The 19,918-nt window shown below is 54.8% G+C and overlaps 1 protein-coding gene across 4 annotated transcripts in view; it reads left to right on the plus strand.

Moving 5' to 3' along the window:
- ITPR1 (inositol 1,4,5-trisphosphate receptor type 1) overlaps positions 1-18,221 on the plus strand; it is a 149,165-nt gene extending 130,944 nt beyond the window's left edge. For all 4 annotated transcript variants that reach the window (XM_048488192.1, XM_048488195.1, XM_048488193.1 and 1 more), the window contains 2 exons: positions 13,295-13,456; positions 16,825-18,221. In XM_048488192.1, the coding sequence (XP_048344149.1) occupies positions 13,295-13,456; positions 16,825-16,911 (249 nt within the window). In that variant the 3' untranslated portion in view covers positions 16,912-18,221. The remainder of the gene's footprint in view (positions 1-13,294; positions 13,457-16,824) is intronic.
- The last annotated feature ends 1,697 nt before the right edge of the window (positions 18,222-19,918 follow it).

The following is a 19,918-nucleotide window of genomic DNA, read 5'->3' on the forward strand; positions in this document are numbered from 1 at the left end:
AGAGAGTTCTGAAAAACTGTGACTAGCCCAAGGTCACCCAGCAGACTTCATGTGTTGGAGTGGGAAAACATATCTGGTTCACCAGATAAGAGTCTGCCACTCATGTAGAGGCATGGGGAATCAAGCCTGGTTCTCCAGATTAGAGTCCACCTGGTCTTAAGCACTACGCTATGCTACGCTGGCTCTCTAGTATGATCATTACTTCCCATCTGTAGGCTTCTCCTGTTTCATTGTGGGCTCTGTACAAATTCAGGCCAGTCTCGGGTGTAATTCAAGTTGAAGTTGTAAAAACCTGGCTTCTTCCCCAGACAGATGGAAGGCTGATTTTGCAGATGTTAACATGGCTCACGCCTACAACATCTGTAAAATATTGCATGGAAACTATGTGAAAGAAGTTATGCTTTCCTAAGAGGCACATTCCCTTAAGGCAGGGGTGTCAAACTTGCAGCCCTCCAGATGTTCATGAACTACAATTCCCATCAGTCCCTCCCAACATGAGCATTGGCTATACTGGCAAGGGCTGATGGGAATTGTAGTTCATGAACATCTGGAGGGCCGCAAGTTTGACACCTGTGCCTTAAGATGTCTAGTAGATGATCTTTTTGAAGAATAATTCCAGAGGGATAGCTATGCTGCAGCCATAATGATCAAATCTTGGAGCACTTTAAATGCTACCATTTTTATTGTGTCACAGGTTTTTGTGATCCTCAGCCTACTTTGTCAGGTGATGAGAGTTACCTCAGATGATTAGAGGTGTAGACATAACAGGAAGCTTGGGCTAGCACTTCCTGTTCTCCTTGCTCCTCCAGAACATGTAAACTTTGCAGTGAGATACAAATGCTCAAAATGTAGAGGGAGCTTTTAAATCTGACCTTCCGATGAAATGTGAAAGCTCCTTTTCAGATGATATGGAGAAATGATGAAACAGGAAGCATGAAGTCATTTTCTGTTATGTTCCAATCTCTGAAAGTCCACAGTCATTCAGGGGATAGATTTCCAATATTCTACAGCAATGTTTCAAGTGAGAATTGCAGCCTCATGGTCATAGCTTTCAAGAAGCCAAGAGAATGCTTAAAAGCTTTTTAGGCCCTGTCTGCACATGCGGAATAATGCACTTTCAATCCACTTTCACAATTGTTTGCAAGTGGATTTTGCTATTTTGCACAGTAAAATCCAGCTGCAAATTGCATTGAAAGTGGATTGAAAGTGCATTATTCTGCATGTGCGGAAGGAGCCTTAATCACTGGGCTTCAGGAGGTTCATTGTGAGTTGGGTAATTTCCCTTGTGATTGGCAGATTTGTGTGAGAAGAACATTGTTGTCTTCATGGCCTCGTGGAGCCTACCCTCGTATCTGCCTCGTGAGCTTTCATCTGAGAAAACAGCATAAAATGTTTTAAAAATAAATAACATTTTTAGCAACAGCTGGACCGAAAACAGAAAGATTGCCCCAGGGATAGTCTTAGGGGAAAAGGTGATTGGTTGCACTATAGGGATGATCAAATACCTGGACTTTGCTATTGTGTGCACTAGGAAGTTCCCACAATCATTTTGTGAACTGCCTGTTCTCCTTATTTTGGATCCGAGTGGATGAAAAACTCTCTTTATAACAGTGCCCTTTAGCAGCCATGTGCCACAGTAGCTGATGGGCACTGAAAAGAGCTAGAGCATGTAGGTTTGGTGTAAATTGCCTTGACAATTATAAAAACTTGGACTTAGCAAGAATTAATGAGGGCTAACTTTAAAAAATAAATGTTGAAAGCAAGGATGTCAATGTCACGATGTCTACATGATGTATTGAATTTGCACACTACCCAGAATCAGAGGCGGAGATATGGGGGGATGGGGGGGGGTTGCACTGGGTGCGCAACTGGGGAGGCAGAAAATCCCCCCTGCAGCGCCCCCTCTCCCCACATTTACCTTAGTGAAACAGTGCAGGCTGGAGAAGCGGCCTGTTCTCTTCAGGCTGAAAACAACCTGATGGGAACTACACTTCCCAAGAGACCTTGCGAGTCCCAGGGTCTAATGGGAAGTGTAGTTCCCACCAGGCCATTTTCAGCCTGAAGGGAACAGGCCGTTTTTCCAGGCTGAACTAAGGTGGGGGGGGGGTGGAGGGGCAGGGTACCGCACGGAGGGGGAGGCAGAAAACACAGTGTGCGCACTGGGTGCACTCTGGCCCAGCTACGCCTCTGCCCAGAATAGCTGCAAAATTATTGCTGCATAGGAGCTAAAAGAAGTAGTGGCCATTTTGTCGATTGAAGTGCAATCTGCAGAGTTTTTCTCCTGGGCAAGTTCCCCCAGAATGAATGGCAAGATTGTGTCTAGTGTAAGGTGACCAGATGGTCACCTTTGTGATCCGGGACGGGGGAGGCAGCCACCCGTGCGCCAACCCATGAGGAAGCGCCGCGACCTTCTGAGACTTGCCGTTTCCCGCCCTGTCCCCCCCCCCCCCCCCCCCCCCCCCCCCCCCCCCCCCCCCCCCCCCCCCCCCCCCCCCCCCCCCCCCCCCCCCCCTCCCCTCCACCCCCCCACCCCCCCCCCCCCCCCCCCCCCCCACCTCTCCACCTCCCATCCACCCCCCACCCCCCCCCCCCCCCACCCCCCCCCCCCCCCACCCCCCCCCCCCCCCACCCCCCCCCCCCCCCACCCCCCCCCCCCCCCACCCCCCCCCCCCCCCACCCCCCCCCCCCCCCACCCCCCCCCCCCCCCACCCCCCCCCCCCCCCACCCCCCCCCCCCCCCACCCCCCCCCCCCCCCACCCCCCCCCCCCCCCACCCCCCCCCCCCCCCACCCCCCCCCCCCCCCACCCCCCCCCCCCCCCACCCCCCCCCCCCCCCACCCCCCCCCCCCCCCACCCCCCCCCCCCCCCACCCCCCCCCCCCCCCACCCCCCCCCCCCCCCACCCCCCCCCCCCCCCACCCCCCCCCCCCCCCACCCCCCCCCCCCCCCACCCCCCCCCCCCCCCACCCCCCCCCCCCCCCACCCCCCCCCCCCCCCACCCCCCCCCCCCCCCACCCCCCCCCCCCCCCACCCCCCCCCCCCCCCACCCCCCCCCCCCCCCACCCCCCCCCCCCCCCACCCCCCCCCCCCCCCACCCCCCCCCCCCCCCACCCCCCCCCCCCCCCACCCCCCCCCCCCCCCACCCCCCCCCCCCCCCACCCCCCCCCCCCCCCACCCCCCCCCCCCCCCACCCCCCCCCCCCCCCACCCCCCCCCCCCCCCACCCCCCCCCCCCCCCACCCCCCCCCCCCCCCACCCCCCCCCCCCCCCACCCCCCCCCCCCCCCACCCCCCCCCCCCCCCACCCCCCCCCCCCCCCACCCCCCCCCCCCCCCACCCCCCCCCCCCCCCACCCCCCCCCCCCCCCACCCCCCCCCCCCCCCACCCCCCCCCCCCCCCACCCCCCCCCCCCCCCACCCCCCCCCCCCCCCACCCCCCCCCCCCCCCACCCCCCCCCCCCCCCACCCCCCCCCCCCCCCACCCCCCCCCCCCCCCACCCCCCCCCCCCCCCACCCCCCCCCCCCCCCACCCCCCCCCCCCCCCACCCCCCCCCCCCCCCACCCCCCCCCCCCCCCACCCCCCCCCCCCCCCACCCCCCCCCCCCCCCACCCCCCCCCCCCCCCACCCCCCCCCCCCCCCACCCCCCCCCCCCCCCACCCCCCCCCCCCCCCACCCCCCCCCCCCCCCACCCCCCCCCCCCCCCACCCCCCCCCCCCCCCACCCCCCCCCCCCCCCACCCCCCCCCCCCCCCACCCCCCCCCCCCCCCACCCCCCCCCCCCCCCACCCCCCCCCCCCCCCACCCCCCCCCCCCCCCACCCCCCCCCCCCCCCACCCCCCCCCCCCCCCACCCCCCCCCCCCCCCACCCCCCCCCCCCCCCACCCCCCCCCCCCCCCACCCCCCCCCCCCCCCACCCCCCCCCCCCCCCACCCCCCCCCCCCCCCACCCCCCCCCCCCCCCACCCCCCCCCCCCCCCACCCCCCCCCCCCCCCACCCCCCCCCCCCCCCACCCCCCCCCCCCCCCACCCCCCCCCCCCCCCACCCCCCCCCCCCCCCACCCCCCCCCCCCCCCACCCCCCCCCCCCCCCACCCCCCCCCCCCCCCACCCCCCCCCCCCCCCACCCCCCCCCCCCCCCACCCCCCCCCCCCCCCACCCCCCCCCCCCCCCACCCCCCCCCCCCCCCACCCCCCCCCCCCCCCACCCCCCCCCCCCCCCACCCCCCCCCCCCCCCACCCCCCCCCCCCCCCACCCCCCCCCCCCCCCACCCCCCCCCCCCCCCACCCCCCCCCCCCCCCACCCCCCCCCCCCCCCACCCCCCCCCCCCCCCACCCCCCCCCCCCCCCACCCCCCCCCCCCCCCACCCCCCCCCCCCCCCACCCCCCCCCCCCCCCACCCCCCCCCCCCCCCACCCCCCCCCCCCCCCACCCCCCCCCCCCCCCACCCCCCCCCCCCCCCACCCCCCCCCCCCCCCACCCCCCCCCCCCCCCACCCCCCCCCCCCCCCACCCCCCCCCCCCCCCACCCCCCCCCCCCCCCACCCCCCCCCCCCCCCACCCCCCCCCCCCCCCACCCCCCCCCCCCCCCACCCCCCCCCCCCCCCACCCCCCCCCCCCCCCACCCCCCCCCCCCCCCACCCCCCCCCCCCCCCACCCCCCCCCCCCCCCACCCCCCCCCCCCCCCACCCCCCCCCCCCCCCACCCCCCCCCCCCCCCACCCCCCCCCCCCCCCACCCCCCCCCCCCCCCACCCCCCCCCCCCCCCACCCCCCCCCCCCCCCACCCCCCCCCCCCCCCACCCCCCCCCCCCCCCACCCCCCCCCCCCCCCACCCCCCCCCCCCCCCACCCCCCCCCCCCCCCACCCCCCCCCCCCCCCACCCCCCCCCCCCCCCACCCCCCCCCCCCCCCACCCCCCCCCCCCCCCACCCCCCCCCCCCCCCACCCCCCCCCCCCCCCACCCCCCCCCCCCCCCACCCCCCCCCCCCCCCACCCCCCCCCCCCCCCACCCCCCCCCCCCCCCACCCCCCCCCCCCCCCACCCCCCCCCCCCCCCACCCCCCCCCCCCCCCACCCCCCCCCCCCCCCACCCCCCCCCCCCCCCACCCCCCCCCCCCCCCACCCCCCCCCCCCCCCACCCCCCCCCCCCCCCACCCCCCCCCCCCCCCACCCCCCCCCCCCCCCACCCCCCCCCCCCCCCACCCCCCCCCCCCCCCACCCCCCCCCCCCCCCACCCCCCCCCCCCCCCACCCCCCCCCCCCCCCACCCCCCCCCCCCCCCACCCCCCCCCCCCCCCACCCCCCCCCCCCCCCACCCCCCCCCCCCCCCACCCCCCCCCCCCCCCACCCCCCCCCCCCCCCACCCCCCCCCCCCCCCACCCCCCCCCCCCCCCACCCCCCCCCCCCCCCACCCCCCCCCCCCCCCACCCCCCCCCCCCCCCACCCCCCCCCCCCCCCACCCCCCCCCCCCCCCACCCCCCCCCCCCCCCACCCCCCCCCCCCCCCACCCCCCCCCCCCCCCACCCCCCCCCCCCCCCACCCCCCCCCCCCCCCACCCCCCCCCCCCCCCACCCCCCCCCCCCCCCACCCCCCCCCCCCCCCACCCCCCCCCCCCCCCACCCCCCCCCCCCCCCACCCCCCCCCCCCCCCACCCCCCCCCCCCCCCACCCCCCCCCCCCCCCACCCCCCCCCCCCCCCACCCCCCCCCCCCCCCACCCCCCCCCCCCCCCACCCCCCCCCCCCCCCACCCCCCCCCCCCCCCACCCCCCCCCCCCCCCACCCCCCCCCCCCCCCACCCCCCCCCCCCCCCACCCCCCCCCCCCCCCACCCCCCCCCCCCCCCACCCCCCCCCCCCCCCACCCCCCCCCCCCCCCACCCCCCCCCCCCCCCACCCCCCCCCCCCCCCACCCCCCCCCCCCCCCACCCCCCCCCCCCCCCACCCCCCCCCCCCCCCACCCCCCCCCCCCCCCACCCCCCCCCCCCCCCACCCCCCCCCCCCCCCACCCCCCCCCCCCCCCACCCCCCCCCCCCCCCACCCCCCCCCCCCCCCACCCCCCCCCCCCCCCACCCCCCCCCCCCCCCACCCCCCCCCCCCCCCACCCCCCCCCCCCCCCACCCCCCCCCCCCCCCACCCCCCCCCCCCCCCACCCCCCCCCCCCCCCACCCCCCCCCCCCCCCACCCCCCCCCCCCCCCACCCCCCCCCCCCCCCACCCCCCCCCCCCCCCACCCCCCCCCCCCCCCACCCCCCCCCCCCCCCACCCCCCCCCCCCCCCACCCCCCCCCCCCCCCACCCCCCCCCCCCCCCACCCCCCCCCCCCCCCACCCCCCCCCCCCCCCACCCCCCCCCCCCCCCACCCCCCCCCCCCCCCACCCCCCCCCCCCCCCACCCCCCCCCCCCCCCACCCCCCCCCCCCCCCACCCCCCCCCCCCCCCACCCCCCCCCCCCCCCACCCCCCCCCCCCCCCACCCCCCCCCCCCCCCACCCCCCCCCCCCCCCACCCCCCCCCCCCCCCACCCCCCCCCCCCCCCACCCCCCCCCCCCCCCACCCCCCCCCCCCCCCACCCCCCCCCCCCCCCACCCCCCCCCCCCCCCACCCCCCCCCCCCCCCACCCCCCCCCCCCCCCACCCCCCCCCCCCCCCACCCCCCCCCCCCCCCACCCCCCCCCCCCCCCACCCCCCCCCCCCCCCACCCCCCCCCCCCCCCACCCCCCCCCCCCCCCACCCCCCCCCCCCCCCACCCCCCCCCCCCCCCACCCCCCCCCCCCCCCACCCCCCCCCCCCCCCACCCCCCCCCCCCCCCACCCCCCCCCCCCCCCACCCCCCCCCCCCCCCACCCCCCCCCCCCCCCACCCCCCCCCCCCCCCACCCCCCCCCCCCCCCACCCCCCCCCCCCCCCACCCCCCCCCCCCCCCACCCCCCCCCCCCCCCACCCCCCCCCCCCCCCACCCCCCCCCCCCCCCACCCCCCCCCCCCCCCACCCCCCCCCCCCCCCACCCCCCCCCCCCCCCACCCCCCCCCCCCCCCACCCCCCCCCCCCCCCACCCCCCCCCCCCCCCACCCCCCCCCCCCCCCACCCCCCCCCCCCCCCACCCCCCCCCCCCCCCACCCCCCCCCCCCCCCACCCCCCCCCCCCCCCACCCCCCCCCCCCCCCACCCCCCCCCCCCCCCACCCCCCCCCCCCCCCACCCCCCCCCCCCCCCACCCCCCCCCCCCCCCACCCCCCCCCCCCCCCACCCCCCCCCCCCCCCACCCCCCCCCCCCCCCACCCCCCCCCCCCCCCACCCCCCCCCCCCCCCACCCCCCCCCCCCCCCACCCCCCCCCCCCCCCCCCCCCCCCCCCCCCCCCCCCCCCCCCCCCCCCCCCCCCCCCCCCCCCGCCTCCCCCCCCCCCCAACCCTCCCCCCCCCCACCCCCCCCCCCCCCCACCCCCCCCCCCCCCCCCCCCCCCCCCCATGTTATATATTATATATATATATATATATATATATAATATATAACACCAATGTTTATTCTCATAACTGCACCCTCAAATCACTTCCCGTGCTCTATCATAGTCACAACAGTAGGTGGTACCTCAGGCTACTTCAGCTTACTTGCTGTCTAAGTTATGAGTGGCCTTCTTTACCGCATCAGTTTTCTTTATGGGGAGTGCCTCGTGCATGATGTCTGAAGAACAAAAATTGAAGTGAGGTGCCTCTGGATCTGGATATTCATCCAAGAAGAGCTTCTTCCAACTGACCAAGTTTTAAATGCTTAAGACCAGTTATTCATTTGCTATTGAGGAATCAGATAACTTTCTTCCAAATAGGAGTATTGTCCTTTCCCAGCACCCCAACTTTTTTTAGTGGCAAAAAACCTGAATTTCCCTTCCTCTACTAGTATGCCCACTGACGTTATTATGCTGTGTAAGATGTGGGTCAGCTGGCTTTGGCACCTATTACATATGACTCATGACATCCTTAGCAACATCAGTAGCCCTCAGCATTCTGGCACAGGTTAGGAAACTCTACAGTTCCTTTTCATTTTAGTTTTTTGCAGTGTTTGTAGAGGGTTTTTTTAAACATCCAGCATGTGAGCAAAGTGACAGTTTCTCCCTCCATAGCAATTCTCAACTATCTTAGGAAAATTCCAAAAAACCCCACCCTTTTTCTTTTAGTTCCTTGAAGAATATGTATGCTGCCTCTACAGTGGTACAGGGTTCCTCTTCTTTGTTTTAAAAAATAATGAGAGCAGAAGAGCAACCATCCTTGCTTTCTTTTCTCTCAATCACAAATTGGGGTGGAATATTGTGATGTTGTTCTGCATCGCTGCTTGCGTGGGTGAAAAATTAAAGAGAACATCCCAGGCCTTTTAATCATCTGGAAAGGCCCCCAGAACAAAAACTCTATGGACGAAGGGAACTGTAAGTGGTTCTCAGAATGAATTACAGTTTCCCCCACACAGAACAACTTCCTTTTTAAAAAATAATTACCAATCCTGGACACTTTTAAGCCTCTGGCCAGCTCCACCCCCATGTCTGAGATTCTGATGATAGTTACTTGAAAGGGACTTTTCCAACTTTACCTAGAAGCAAGCTAGCCAGAAACACAACCCTTGTGGTTAGCCAGCATCCGTCAGTGGCTTGAATTCAGTTGGTCTGTTTAAAGAGAGGAAGTTGCTGCCGTGACGGGAAGAGGGAGCTGACGGCATAACCCGGCTTGTAGGAGGGCTGTAGCAGACAGTGCATAAGGAGATTGGTATGTGGGACACCAGGAAGAAAGAGGTGTGACCGTGGAGTCAGGGAAACGAACCAAAAATAAAGGCTTACGGTTGTAGCTCACTGAAGGGGTGTAGAAAAGCTGCAGCAACTGAATGTCTGTTGCTTGCAAGGCCAGATACCTGAAGGGCCAAGTTTATATTTATCTGCCACTCGTTTCTTCATTTAGTCTGGAATAGAATGCTTCCAAATTGGATATGTTGTGGGATGAAGGTAAGAAGCAGGTTGAGGCACCTGAGAAGCAGCTCTGTCATGATTTTTTCCCCATTAATGTTCTCTTGGTGCGTCAGTGGATTGCTATTACTAATCTAGGGGTTTTGTTGCTTACTTGGTTATGACCCAGAACAGCTACACCCAAGGTACAAGGGCGTTCTTACTACATATCAAATTATATGGCCAAAGTATAGATTTTTTTCCTCCATATTTCCTGCAACAATACAGATGAGTTCCATTCCTCTGAACAATTTTTTTTTCCTCACAAAGCATAGCTTTCAATTTTTATTATTTCTAAGTTCATAGGCGCCCTGTTCACAAGTTACAGTGGACGCATGTAAAACCTGTGTCCATGTGCAGGCTTGTTATGCATTAGTAAGAAAGAGCCAAGGTATGTTCATTTTGAAGATGAAATTGCAGAGCCAGTACTGGGATAAATGTTTAGCTGTACATGCACTGAATATACCATGAGAATTACTTGACATGTATATAAAGAACAATCAAGTGTACACTGTTCACGAATTGTGCATGTGTTGGCTATAACTTGTGAGCAGGGCTAAATACATACCTGGTTGTAATACTACTTGGAAAATATTGAAAGTTTCTTATAACCGGAGGAACAAGGTATGATATTGTTGTGAGATTATTCTGTATGTCTATCTCTCTGGGTTTATGTGAAGTGGAACATTACTTGACATGTATATTACTTTGGCCAAAAAAAATGATAATGTTCTTTAGTGGATATAGATACTATTCTAGTAGCCATATCTTTGGCAAGATAGGCCTACACCCTTTAATGAGTCCTCCTTATCTCCTTTCTGAAGCCACCCTTCAAGAAATAATCCCTTCTACTTAAGGTCATCTCTAAATTCCACTTCATCTAAGAATTTCTGTTCTGGTTCTTCAATAGATGATGAAAGTACAGCTACGCTTCCTAGATGTCCACAAAGCTCTTGGATTCCACAGAACCCAAACTGCTGTGTTCAATACACTTGGGTTCATTTGTGTGCTACAGAGATGCAAATAGGAGCCACAGCGCGTCTCCTCAGCCACTGGGTCACAGGCATGATTACCCTCTGCTGTGAGCTTGCACACAAATTACTTCCTACTACAACCCACACAACTCATGCAGTGCCGGTGTCCACAACCTTCAGCAGGGCATACCTGTTCTAGAACTGTGCTGAGCGTATGTGATTGCAACCCTCCATCTTCATCAAGCATTATAACTTGTTTGTGGAGGCCCAATCTGATGCATCCTGATCAGAGAAATGCCTCTTTGTCTTGGGTTTGTAACCAGTTGCAATCAGCAGCCAGAGATCATCACTGAACTCTATTCTAAGAGTCGGGGGGGGGGGGGAGCTGGTTACAAGCTCCTATCCATGCTCCTTGTCTCCACTGCTTACCTCCAGCCAGTAGTCCCAGGGCAGAGGGATGAAAGGTGAAATTGCGATAAAATTAAATGTATAAATACAGTTCTAAGTTATAGAAAGGGTTAAGAGTGGCTACCACTTAACCATCTTCTGTTCAAAGAGTGTGCAAGTACAGCAGTTATAGGGGCATTCAATCCATAGGTAGAACATTTGCACAATCTCTGGGGCGAGCCAAAGTGGTTTGTAGCCAAACAAGCTTCACTTTTGTTGTGTGCTTTGGTACTCTTTTGAAAGAGCCTTGTTGCGCAGAATACAGCTGATAAAAGTGTTCTACTGCTTTAAAAAATCTAGTTTGAAAGCAAACACCATTCATAGAAAGGAAGCCCAGTGACTTTGAGTGGATAGTATTGCTAGCACTTTTCTTTAGAATGCAGAATAGTTGCACTACACCATCTGTGTTAACATTTATTGGTTGTATTACTATTTATTAGTTCAGGCACTGGTTAGTGAAATTCCAGTTTCCTCTTCTCCTTATAATAGAGTGCCAGCTCTAGAGCAAAAGTTAGATTTTCAAACTGAATATGGAAACTATGGTTACAGAAAGCTTACAGTGCTGTCTCCTTTGATGGAGCTCATTTGTATTAAAATATGCAGCTACTGAAAAGAGGGTAGTTCACATTGAAGGTTCCCGTTGGTCAGAGAACATGTGCTTTTTTAGCTTATGATTCCATAAGCTAAAAAAGCCCATAGTGAATGCTAATAGTGTTACATAAACATTCAGTACATTCTAGAAACATACTGCATACCCAAGTTTGCTTGGCTGTTGACAAAGTCCAAAGGAGCCTTAGGAAATATGGGACTTGAAGCCAGAATTGCCAATACCATCTCAGAATCGGTTACCTAAAGAAGTGAGAATCGGAACTTATTCTCACAACCCAAAGGGCCTAGATAAGAGGCGTACTGACACAACCCTCCACAGTGATGTGATATCATGTTCAGTGGTTCTTAACTTCTAGTCAGTTTAGCTTTAAGAAGCTGGGGAAATGTTGATCAAATACTGATGTCATTATTAGGCATTTCTTTCCCCAGATGTTACCGCAGAGACATGGCACTGTGGCGGTTGGTTGGTTGGTTTAAACTGTAGTTGGGCCCTTAAGCAGGGCTCCAGATGGACTTTGGATATCACACAGTAATAAACCCCTAGTTTCTCAAGCGTAAAAACCAGTAAAAACAGTTTCAGTAAAAACAGTTTCAAAATGGTTACAATTCTGTGGATCACTAGCCGAGTAGAAGTGGATAGAGCTTTTCCTATTGTCAGATTATGTTGAAATAGATCTCATGATTTATGTTGTTCCAGTGCAGGTGGCATTAAGCGTGCAGTCTCTGGTCACACCCAGATTTTCTTAATTCCACTTCCTCAAACTGTTCTTTGAACTTGAAAGAATATGTCCCAATGCAGGAGAAGAGAGAAACTGAATAGCAGCATTGAATTGCTCATGGTACTAGCTTTAGCCTTCAGTGAATTAAGAAACTGAAATCTGTTCTCCCTTCCCCTCTCTTCTTTCTTCTCCCACACTTTTCTATGGGTTTTCTTTCAGTCACTGTACTTTCCCTCTGCAACTCTTAACTATATGCATCAACATTTAAAGTTATGTTTACAGACAGTTTTACATGTCAGCAGATAGCTTTGTTTCAAAATATGGGGCCAGAATAACATCTAGGGCTGGATTTTCTAGTCAGACTCATTACTGGGCCCGCTAAATTGTATAAATGCCAACCCTGAGAATGGGCCTTGGGCTGAGATATCTTCCTATGGAGCAAAATTAATAGTCCAGTTGGAAACCCCACAATTATCTGAGCCTGGTTCCCTCTAACCTTGCAAAACAGAACCTGCCTTTCTAGTGGATTCTGTCGTACTTGGCCGGAGAAATTACGCACTTGGTTATAGGTGTCATCTTACAGTTCAGAGATTACCCTGTGGAGAGACAAATGGTGTGGGAGGGGACATGTGACTCTTATATCCACTCTTCCATCTCACTTGGGATGGAATCGCTGAAGCTACCAAATGAGTAAACAATCCAAAGTTTATCTTGAAAGTGTAATTATTTTCGTTGAATGCTTTGAAGGGGCATTAGAATACGTGGCTGTTGCAACAGTAATCTTACCATGTTTTAGGTTCAGCCTTCTTACTTAAATTGGGAGGTAAACTTGATTAAGCTCTTGGAATGCAAATCTCTAATGCAAACTGAGGTTACAATATACTATAATAATCTACATTTTTGTCCACAGTAAATACGTTGACATTGACTATGACAACCAGCAGCAGTGATGTAGTGGTTAAGAGTAGGTGTATTCTAATCTGGAGGAACCGGGTTTGATTCCCCACTCTGCCACCTGAGCTGTGGAGGTTTATCTGGGGAATTCAGATTAGCCTGTGCACTCCCACACACACCAGCTGGGTGACCTTGGGCAAGTCACAGCTTTTCGGAGCTCTCTCAGCCCCACCTACCTCACAGGGTGTTTGTTGTGAGGGGGAAAGGGCAAGGAGATTGTAAGCCCCTTTGAGTCTCCTACAGGAGAGAAAGGGGGGATATAAATCCAAACTCTTCTTCTTCTATTGTTCCAGGATGGTAGATTTAAAAAGAAATCTGAATATATTTGTGGATTTGTGCAGGGGGCAGGGGTGTGTGGCAGAATTAACATTGGGCCCTACTGCCAGGAAGTCAAAAGCAGAGGATGCTGTTGAGCATGAGGCAGGATTGCAATTACCTCCTGTAAAGGAATGTTACAGTAGCTTTGTTTTATGACTTACAAGTTATAGTTAGCTCAGCAGTCCCAACAATAATGTGAAACTCAAATGTTTGAGCAGAACTGCGTTTGGGACCTACATTCAAAAGTCAGAGGTGCATATGGTCATCACAGCATCAGTCTGACCCTGTCTGGCCTTGATCTCATATCTGAATTTCAGGAAAGAAATCTGGATTGGTTCCCCCGGATGCGTGCCATGTCACTTGTGAGTAGTGATGCTGAAGGAGAACAGAATGAACTTAGAAATTTGCAAGAAAAGCTTGAATCTACTATGAAGCTGGTAACCAATCTTTCTAGTCAGCTGTCTGAGCTCAAAGATCAGGTAAGGAACATTCATAATATTGTTATTGCAGAATGTGGCTTGGATCCACTAGAGCATTTCTGGGGATGGAAAGGTTTCTTTCTGCAGAGAATGGCTTTCTCACATCCCACTGCAGCCCAAAATGCCCTCCTAAAATGTTGTACATCCCCTACTAGAAATAGCACTGGGGGGAAGCAATTGGAGCTATAACAAGGAAGGGTGAAAAAGTTGCACATGTCAGGCAGAAATTCTTCCCTCCATGGAAGCTTTTCAGTGGATCCAAGCTACTGTGCACATGTGTTTATGAATAGCTGGGAATGTTCACAAATTTTGGAAAATCATGGATTCCCTTGCTGCCTTTCTAAATGTGCAGAAGTATAACTTCCTGTGAGACATAATGGGCAGGTGATTGGATCTGTGTCTGTTCAAAGCATCTGATCTAGACAGGGTCTATTGTTAAGGTTGCAGTGGTGGTCTACCATCACTTCTTCTGCAGAGGCTTCAGATTTCCCATGTCAGGTTTGTCCATATGTCAGCTCAGAATAGGCTCTGTCCCCTCATCTGATATGGTACCGCAAGGGTCTTCAGCACTGATAATATTCTTGGTGTTGATGCCATTAGTTGTCTAGGTAGGAGACCAAACACCTGTGTAAGCATGCTTGAGGTTACCATACACTAGGCTTGTGTAAACTGGCCCACCAAGAATTATTTGTATTGTGGTCTGCTTCCAAATGGTTGGTTCGTTGGTTCGTTGGTTCGTTCTTTCTTTCTTTCTTTCTTTCTTTCTTTCTTTCTTTCTTTCTTTCTTTCTTTCTTTCTTTCTTTCTTTCTTTCTTTCTTTCTTTCTTTCTTTCTTTCTTTCTTTCTTTCTTTCTTTCTTTCTTTCTTTCTTTTGCTTCACCTCAGTCAGTGGACAAATGCAAATAATCAATGTCTGTTTCTTTTTTTTCTGAGAAGGCCTAACTCCTCCTTTTTTTGGTAAATATTATTTGTAGCACTTACCAAACTGCACCCATGCAGAGTTCAGATGCTTCCTCTTGATTTGTTCTGTTCTTCTAGTGTTACAAGTCTTGCAATGGGGCCTCCCTTGTAGACCCATTAATACCATTAAGGAGTTTTTAAAAATTATTTCCTTAAAACAATACTGTAAAAGAACAAAAATACTGCCCTTCTCAGATCTCTTAAGACGCAAATTGCTCCTTTTCTTCTCTTTTGTTAACTACAAAACACCTCTCTGCCCTCCTTTTGATTAGTAGCCAGTATTGGTAGACACGTGACTTAAACCATCCAGAATGGAATCTGTTAAACACTCAGTGAGAGATCACTGCCCCCCCCCTTCTCTGCTTCAGGAGTCTTTACCTAAAAAAGCATTTCAGCTGAAATCATTCCATTTTTTTACTGACCAAGCCTTCCAATATTGTGCTGCCCTTCTGAATATGAGAAAGAAGATTGACAGGTCTTCTTTGCTGCAAAAGAAGGAGAAGGAAACAAGATTAATTAATGTGAGAAAATTCTTTGGAATTTCCCCTAAGTACTGTCAAGTGGCAATATGCACCACTTATGTGAGCGAACCAACATGCCAATTGCTCATCAGAGCACTTGACTGAGAGATGGGTCTGAATCAAGCGAGGGTCAAATTTTGCTTTCAGAATTGTTTGTTGAAATAGGTTTTCAGGGATTAAAGTGGCCCTTAATGCTGAAATTCAGCACATTCACTTGAAAGCAGCATTGGACTGAGACAAGTAATGCAAACATTCCCAGGGAATTATTTAAAACGTGACTACTTGGAATTCATTTAACCAAAAGTAGTTGTTTTGTTAGGGGGTTCGGGTATCAACAACTGAACTCACACACATGGAAAGAGATCTAAATGTGATGGTAAAGGAGAACACCATTTCACCATGGCAAGCTTTGATGGAGGCCTACGACTTTTCCATGTTTAGTGTTAGAATATGTGAAGCTAACTCAGTTTATTTCCTTACTTTAAAACACTTGGGAAACCATGGCGCATTTATAAATAATATTCTTAAACTTGGTGCAAAAGTTACTGCCAGAACAGCTCACGATGTACACTGTTCCCGGCAAGAGGGAAAGGAGCGAACCTTTTGACCTCCAGAGTGTGCCGAGTTCACAAAACGTTGAACATGTTGAATTCTATGTTATGATTTATTCCGGTTTATTCATTTTAAACATATAAGGGGCTGTTCCAAAATACTGGGCACAGAACTTTACTGTCATTAGAAGCCCCAGAGGAAGTTGTCTAATCAGAGAAAGGACTAACGGAATTTTCGACCTTGTAGGAAACTGAAGGACTTTGCTATGAGAGGCACTTGTGGCAAGAGGGTTGCCGTTGCTTTTTACTGTTGTGTCACGGAATCTTTAACACGGAGAACACCGTGAAAAGTGATCTCGCACTTAGCTAGACTTTAGACCCCAACTGTGCCTTTTGTTGGTCTTGACAAGATGCTGGGAGAACTGTGAATGGACCTCCCAAAATGTTTACTGGGCTATTGGGGTGGGACCCTGTACAATTTCCCTGATCAAAAATAGTTTCCTGGAGCAAGGGCAGGGGGAGCAAAGGGACAAACAGCTTCAGGACCCTACAGCACTGAGCCCCCCCCCTCCCCCACCCAAAAAAACAGGCTCACATTGCCTGACATTAGTAGCATGCTGTCTGACCTTTGACAATCAAATAGGAAATGTATCTAATAAATCAGCATTTGGTGTTGGTAATGAGTTTATCATCAATCACTACTGCACTCTGATACATTTATACAGTTTATATTGCGTGTATTTAAATACATTATGGTATCTGTCGACACCATTGGGGAGGTTAAGGAGACTGGCTTTAGGTTCCTTCTCTCTGACCTGGTCCAAAGCTACTGTTTTGTAAGGTAGAGGGAAAGTTTTCCCTTGTATTTTCCTCAACCAATAAAAAAGCAGTTCTAGCAGACCATTTCTGGTCTGGAAAACAGTGCCAATAACTCCCCCCCTCCCCCATTTTGTGAACCTGATATGAATGCCCAAAGACACAACTTAGTTTACTAATAAAAAGATGTTTGGGAGATCCATGTATGGATCTCATTTGGTTTGGTGGTTAGTTATTTGCTTAGGGCCACCTCCAGTTTACCACACAGCTTGTTTATTTTGTGGAGAGCTAAAGGCTAAACTTGACACTGGGGGACTCGGTTCCTTCCCATTCCCTTTGGATTTTCCAGATTCAGAGCTAAGTACATTTTTATCTGTGTTTGGGATAGCCAACAAGAGTTTGCTCTATTGAAAATTGCACTCAGAATGAACAGTGACCACAATATAACAGCAATGGCTTATTCTGTGGTCTGATGTACAGGAAATGCTTATACTGCTAAGTAAACCTTTCAATTTTCCAGATGACAGAACAGAGGAAGCAAAAGCAACGAATTGGCCTCCTAGGACATCCTCCTTCCATCAATGTGAACCCACAGCAACCAGCATAAATCGGATGGGTAGTTAGTTCCCCCCATCCCTTCACAACAAGAGTTGAGATTCAACCCTTAAAGCTGCTTCTGTGTATGTGTAGCTCATTGTGTAAATAACCATGGGTTTTATACTGTATGTATAGGATTACCATGGGAAAGAATGGGTTTATGTATATTGGCACATTCTGGGAGTGGGGCTACATTTGTGCCAAAAAAATGCCTTTTTGTAGGAAGAAGTATTGGGCGGATCTGACTTGCACTTGAAGAGAATTATTGACTAAAATAGTATGTGATCTGTATTTTGTATTTAAAAGCTTCAGATAACTAGTATTTATGGGTTTTTATACAGTTGTGCAATATGAAATATGCAGTCACATATATGTGTAATGTACTCCTGCGTGTCCTAAAGGGAGTGCAAATCTTTGAATCGGGTGTCGTCTTTTAAACGGCATCAAATGACAGCCGAGCAAGGCTGCTGCCAAACTGTGTTCCGAGGAAGGGTTTGTTTTCCAGGGCATTTTTGTAACCTGCAGAGTCTAAGAGGTTGACATATCTTGTAGATAGTAGCAGTTGTGCCTCTTCTTTCTGCCTCCACCCCTCACCCCCCGGTCCTCCAAATTATATTTCTTAAACAATAAAAAAAAGTTCCTAAATGTTCTGGTTATGATCTGTTTTGAGTTGGCTTAGTCAACTGTTCCATTTAAGTCCCAGGTAGGCTGTGGAAGAAGCTTACGCATTCTTTTTCAGGAAGAAATCAGAATTCTCAAAGGGGACTTTTTCTCTTTGTGCAGAAGAACAGTTCTGCATTGCTAGCAGATCTTCCACAGGGGTTTTGTGCCATATCAGTTTATAAAAACTCAGAAGAGCTTGCAGGTTCTACCACCTCAGACTGTATCTGTGTACACTTTACTCTTGTGCGTTTAGGGGGATGGTGTGTGTTTTTTGTACAGAAGAGTATTCCCCATAGCCATTCACCACACTTATTGAAGTATGAACCGTCCCTTTTAGGACTTCTAGTTCAGCACTAATTTTGTAATACTTGCAAAAGAGCCACTGGATTTGGATCATGTTTAATTTTTCTTCCATCTTGATCACCTTAGTTTCTGTTGTTCCAGACAGCTAAAAATATGAAATGAAATGTTTTTATATACATATATGTATAAATATATATTATATATATATCTGGCACCTAGTTTTGTACATGATCCTCATTTTACAGAAGCTAATTCTCTGCTTTTTTAAAAAAAGCAGAATTAAGAGAAAGTGCTTATTAAAGTTTGTAAATGCATAAATACATAGATATTTAAATAAATGATAATGTAATAATATATAGTGCTTCAGTGCTGGTAATCTGATTTTTCTTTGTAGTAATCTACTGTCTACTCCAGCAGTCCTTAACGTTTAATGCAGTGCAGCCGACCAAGTACACAACATTGTCATCAAATGCCTTCCCCAGCATTAGGGCATCAAAACAGCACTTAATTTTTATTTATGGCAAGTTAATTTTTATCTATATAGATAATTCCCACATATGCCCCCGCCTGCAGATGCTTAAATGTGTAGATAGGGCTCACAACAGATGCTTTGTAGACCTGGGAGACCCCCTAAGTCTGCAGAAAGATCTATTTTAAAAGTGGGGAGAGGGAAGATTCATCAGAGAGAGAGAGCTTGAGTGAGGTGCACCAAGAGTGAGCATGTAGTTCAAAGACAGAGCGGGGGGGGCGGGGGTTGCAGTGTTCAGAGCAAGTGTGTGTGAATGCGTGAGGTGTGGCACATTGTTGAGAGGGAGGGAGGGAGGGTTGGATGACACAGATGACATATCTCTGCAAGTGTGTGTGTGATACAGAGCATTAGAAGAGAGAGAGAGTGTGTGTGTGTATGCTTCAGGAGGTATTGGGGATACAAAAAGAAAAAGTGACATCAAGGGTTTGGGGGCAGATAAGAAGAAAAACACAGATATTGGAGGAGGGAGAACAGAACAGAGTGATACAAAAATGTGAAAAGGGGTGGGGGAGAAGCAAGGAAGCAAAAGCAGAGGGAATACCTTGACCACTTGCATCATTTTCTTGCAGAATCCCTATGTCTCAATCAGCTCTGAGGATTAGAGCAGTGAACAGGAAAGTCATTTCTTTCTACAAACCTGAAAAGAGCCTTGGGTTTGTAGAGAAATGTGAAATCTTTTTATTATTATTATTGGGATGTTTAAAAAACCCAAAATGATTAATTGATCATCTATTGCTTTAAGCAACAGATTCAATGGCCTAATACTAAGCAAAATTTCAAAATTTCTTGAATTCTTTAAATTAAAAGGGGCAGAGGGCAGGGCCCTTTTTAAACCTATTTTAGCTTTGAGGGAGAACTCATTGTGGCCAGGCTTGGCTCGGGTTGTTAGTTTGTGAAATTCCTGAAGATTTTATGGTAGAGTCTTGAGGAGAACAGGGTTTGGGGAGGGAGGGGAAAGACCTCGGATAAATATAATGCCATCCTCCAGATCAACCTCGGATAAATATAATGCCATCCTCCAGATCAACCATTTTATTCAGGGGAACAGATCTCTGTCATCTGAAGATCAGCTGAGATTCTGAGAGATCCTCCTAGAGGTTGGCAATCTTATGCTTGTAAATAACTTGATATCACCCCATTGGCATGACTCATCTAAGCCTGGCTGCTTGCCACTGTTCAACAGCAACCACCCTATGAAAGCCAGAGAAGCACAGCAGTTAGAACTTCCTAGAAGATTCTAGGAGACCCAGGTTCAAACTCCCTTCTTGTTGAGTAAGCTCACTGGGTGACTTTGGACCAGTCATACTTTCAGCCTAATCTACCTCACAGAGATATGGTGCAAATAAAAAGGAGGAGAGGAAAACAATGCAAGTTGCTTTGGTTCCCTCTGTGGAGAAAGGTAGGATAAAAACGAAGTAAATAAAAATATAGCCAAAGATGGGAGGCAGTTGAAAGGTAGGTTGGTGAATGGTTCAGAAGAACAGGATGAGGCAGGGTAAGGGGAGAGGATATGGGGATTGCC

This window comes from Sphaerodactylus townsendi, linkage group LG03 (assembly GCF_021028975.2).
Source record: "Sphaerodactylus townsendi isolate TG3544 linkage group LG03, MPM_Stown_v2.3, whole genome shotgun sequence".
Taxonomy (NCBI): domain Eukaryota; kingdom Metazoa; phylum Chordata; class Lepidosauria; order Squamata; family Sphaerodactylidae; genus Sphaerodactylus; species Sphaerodactylus townsendi.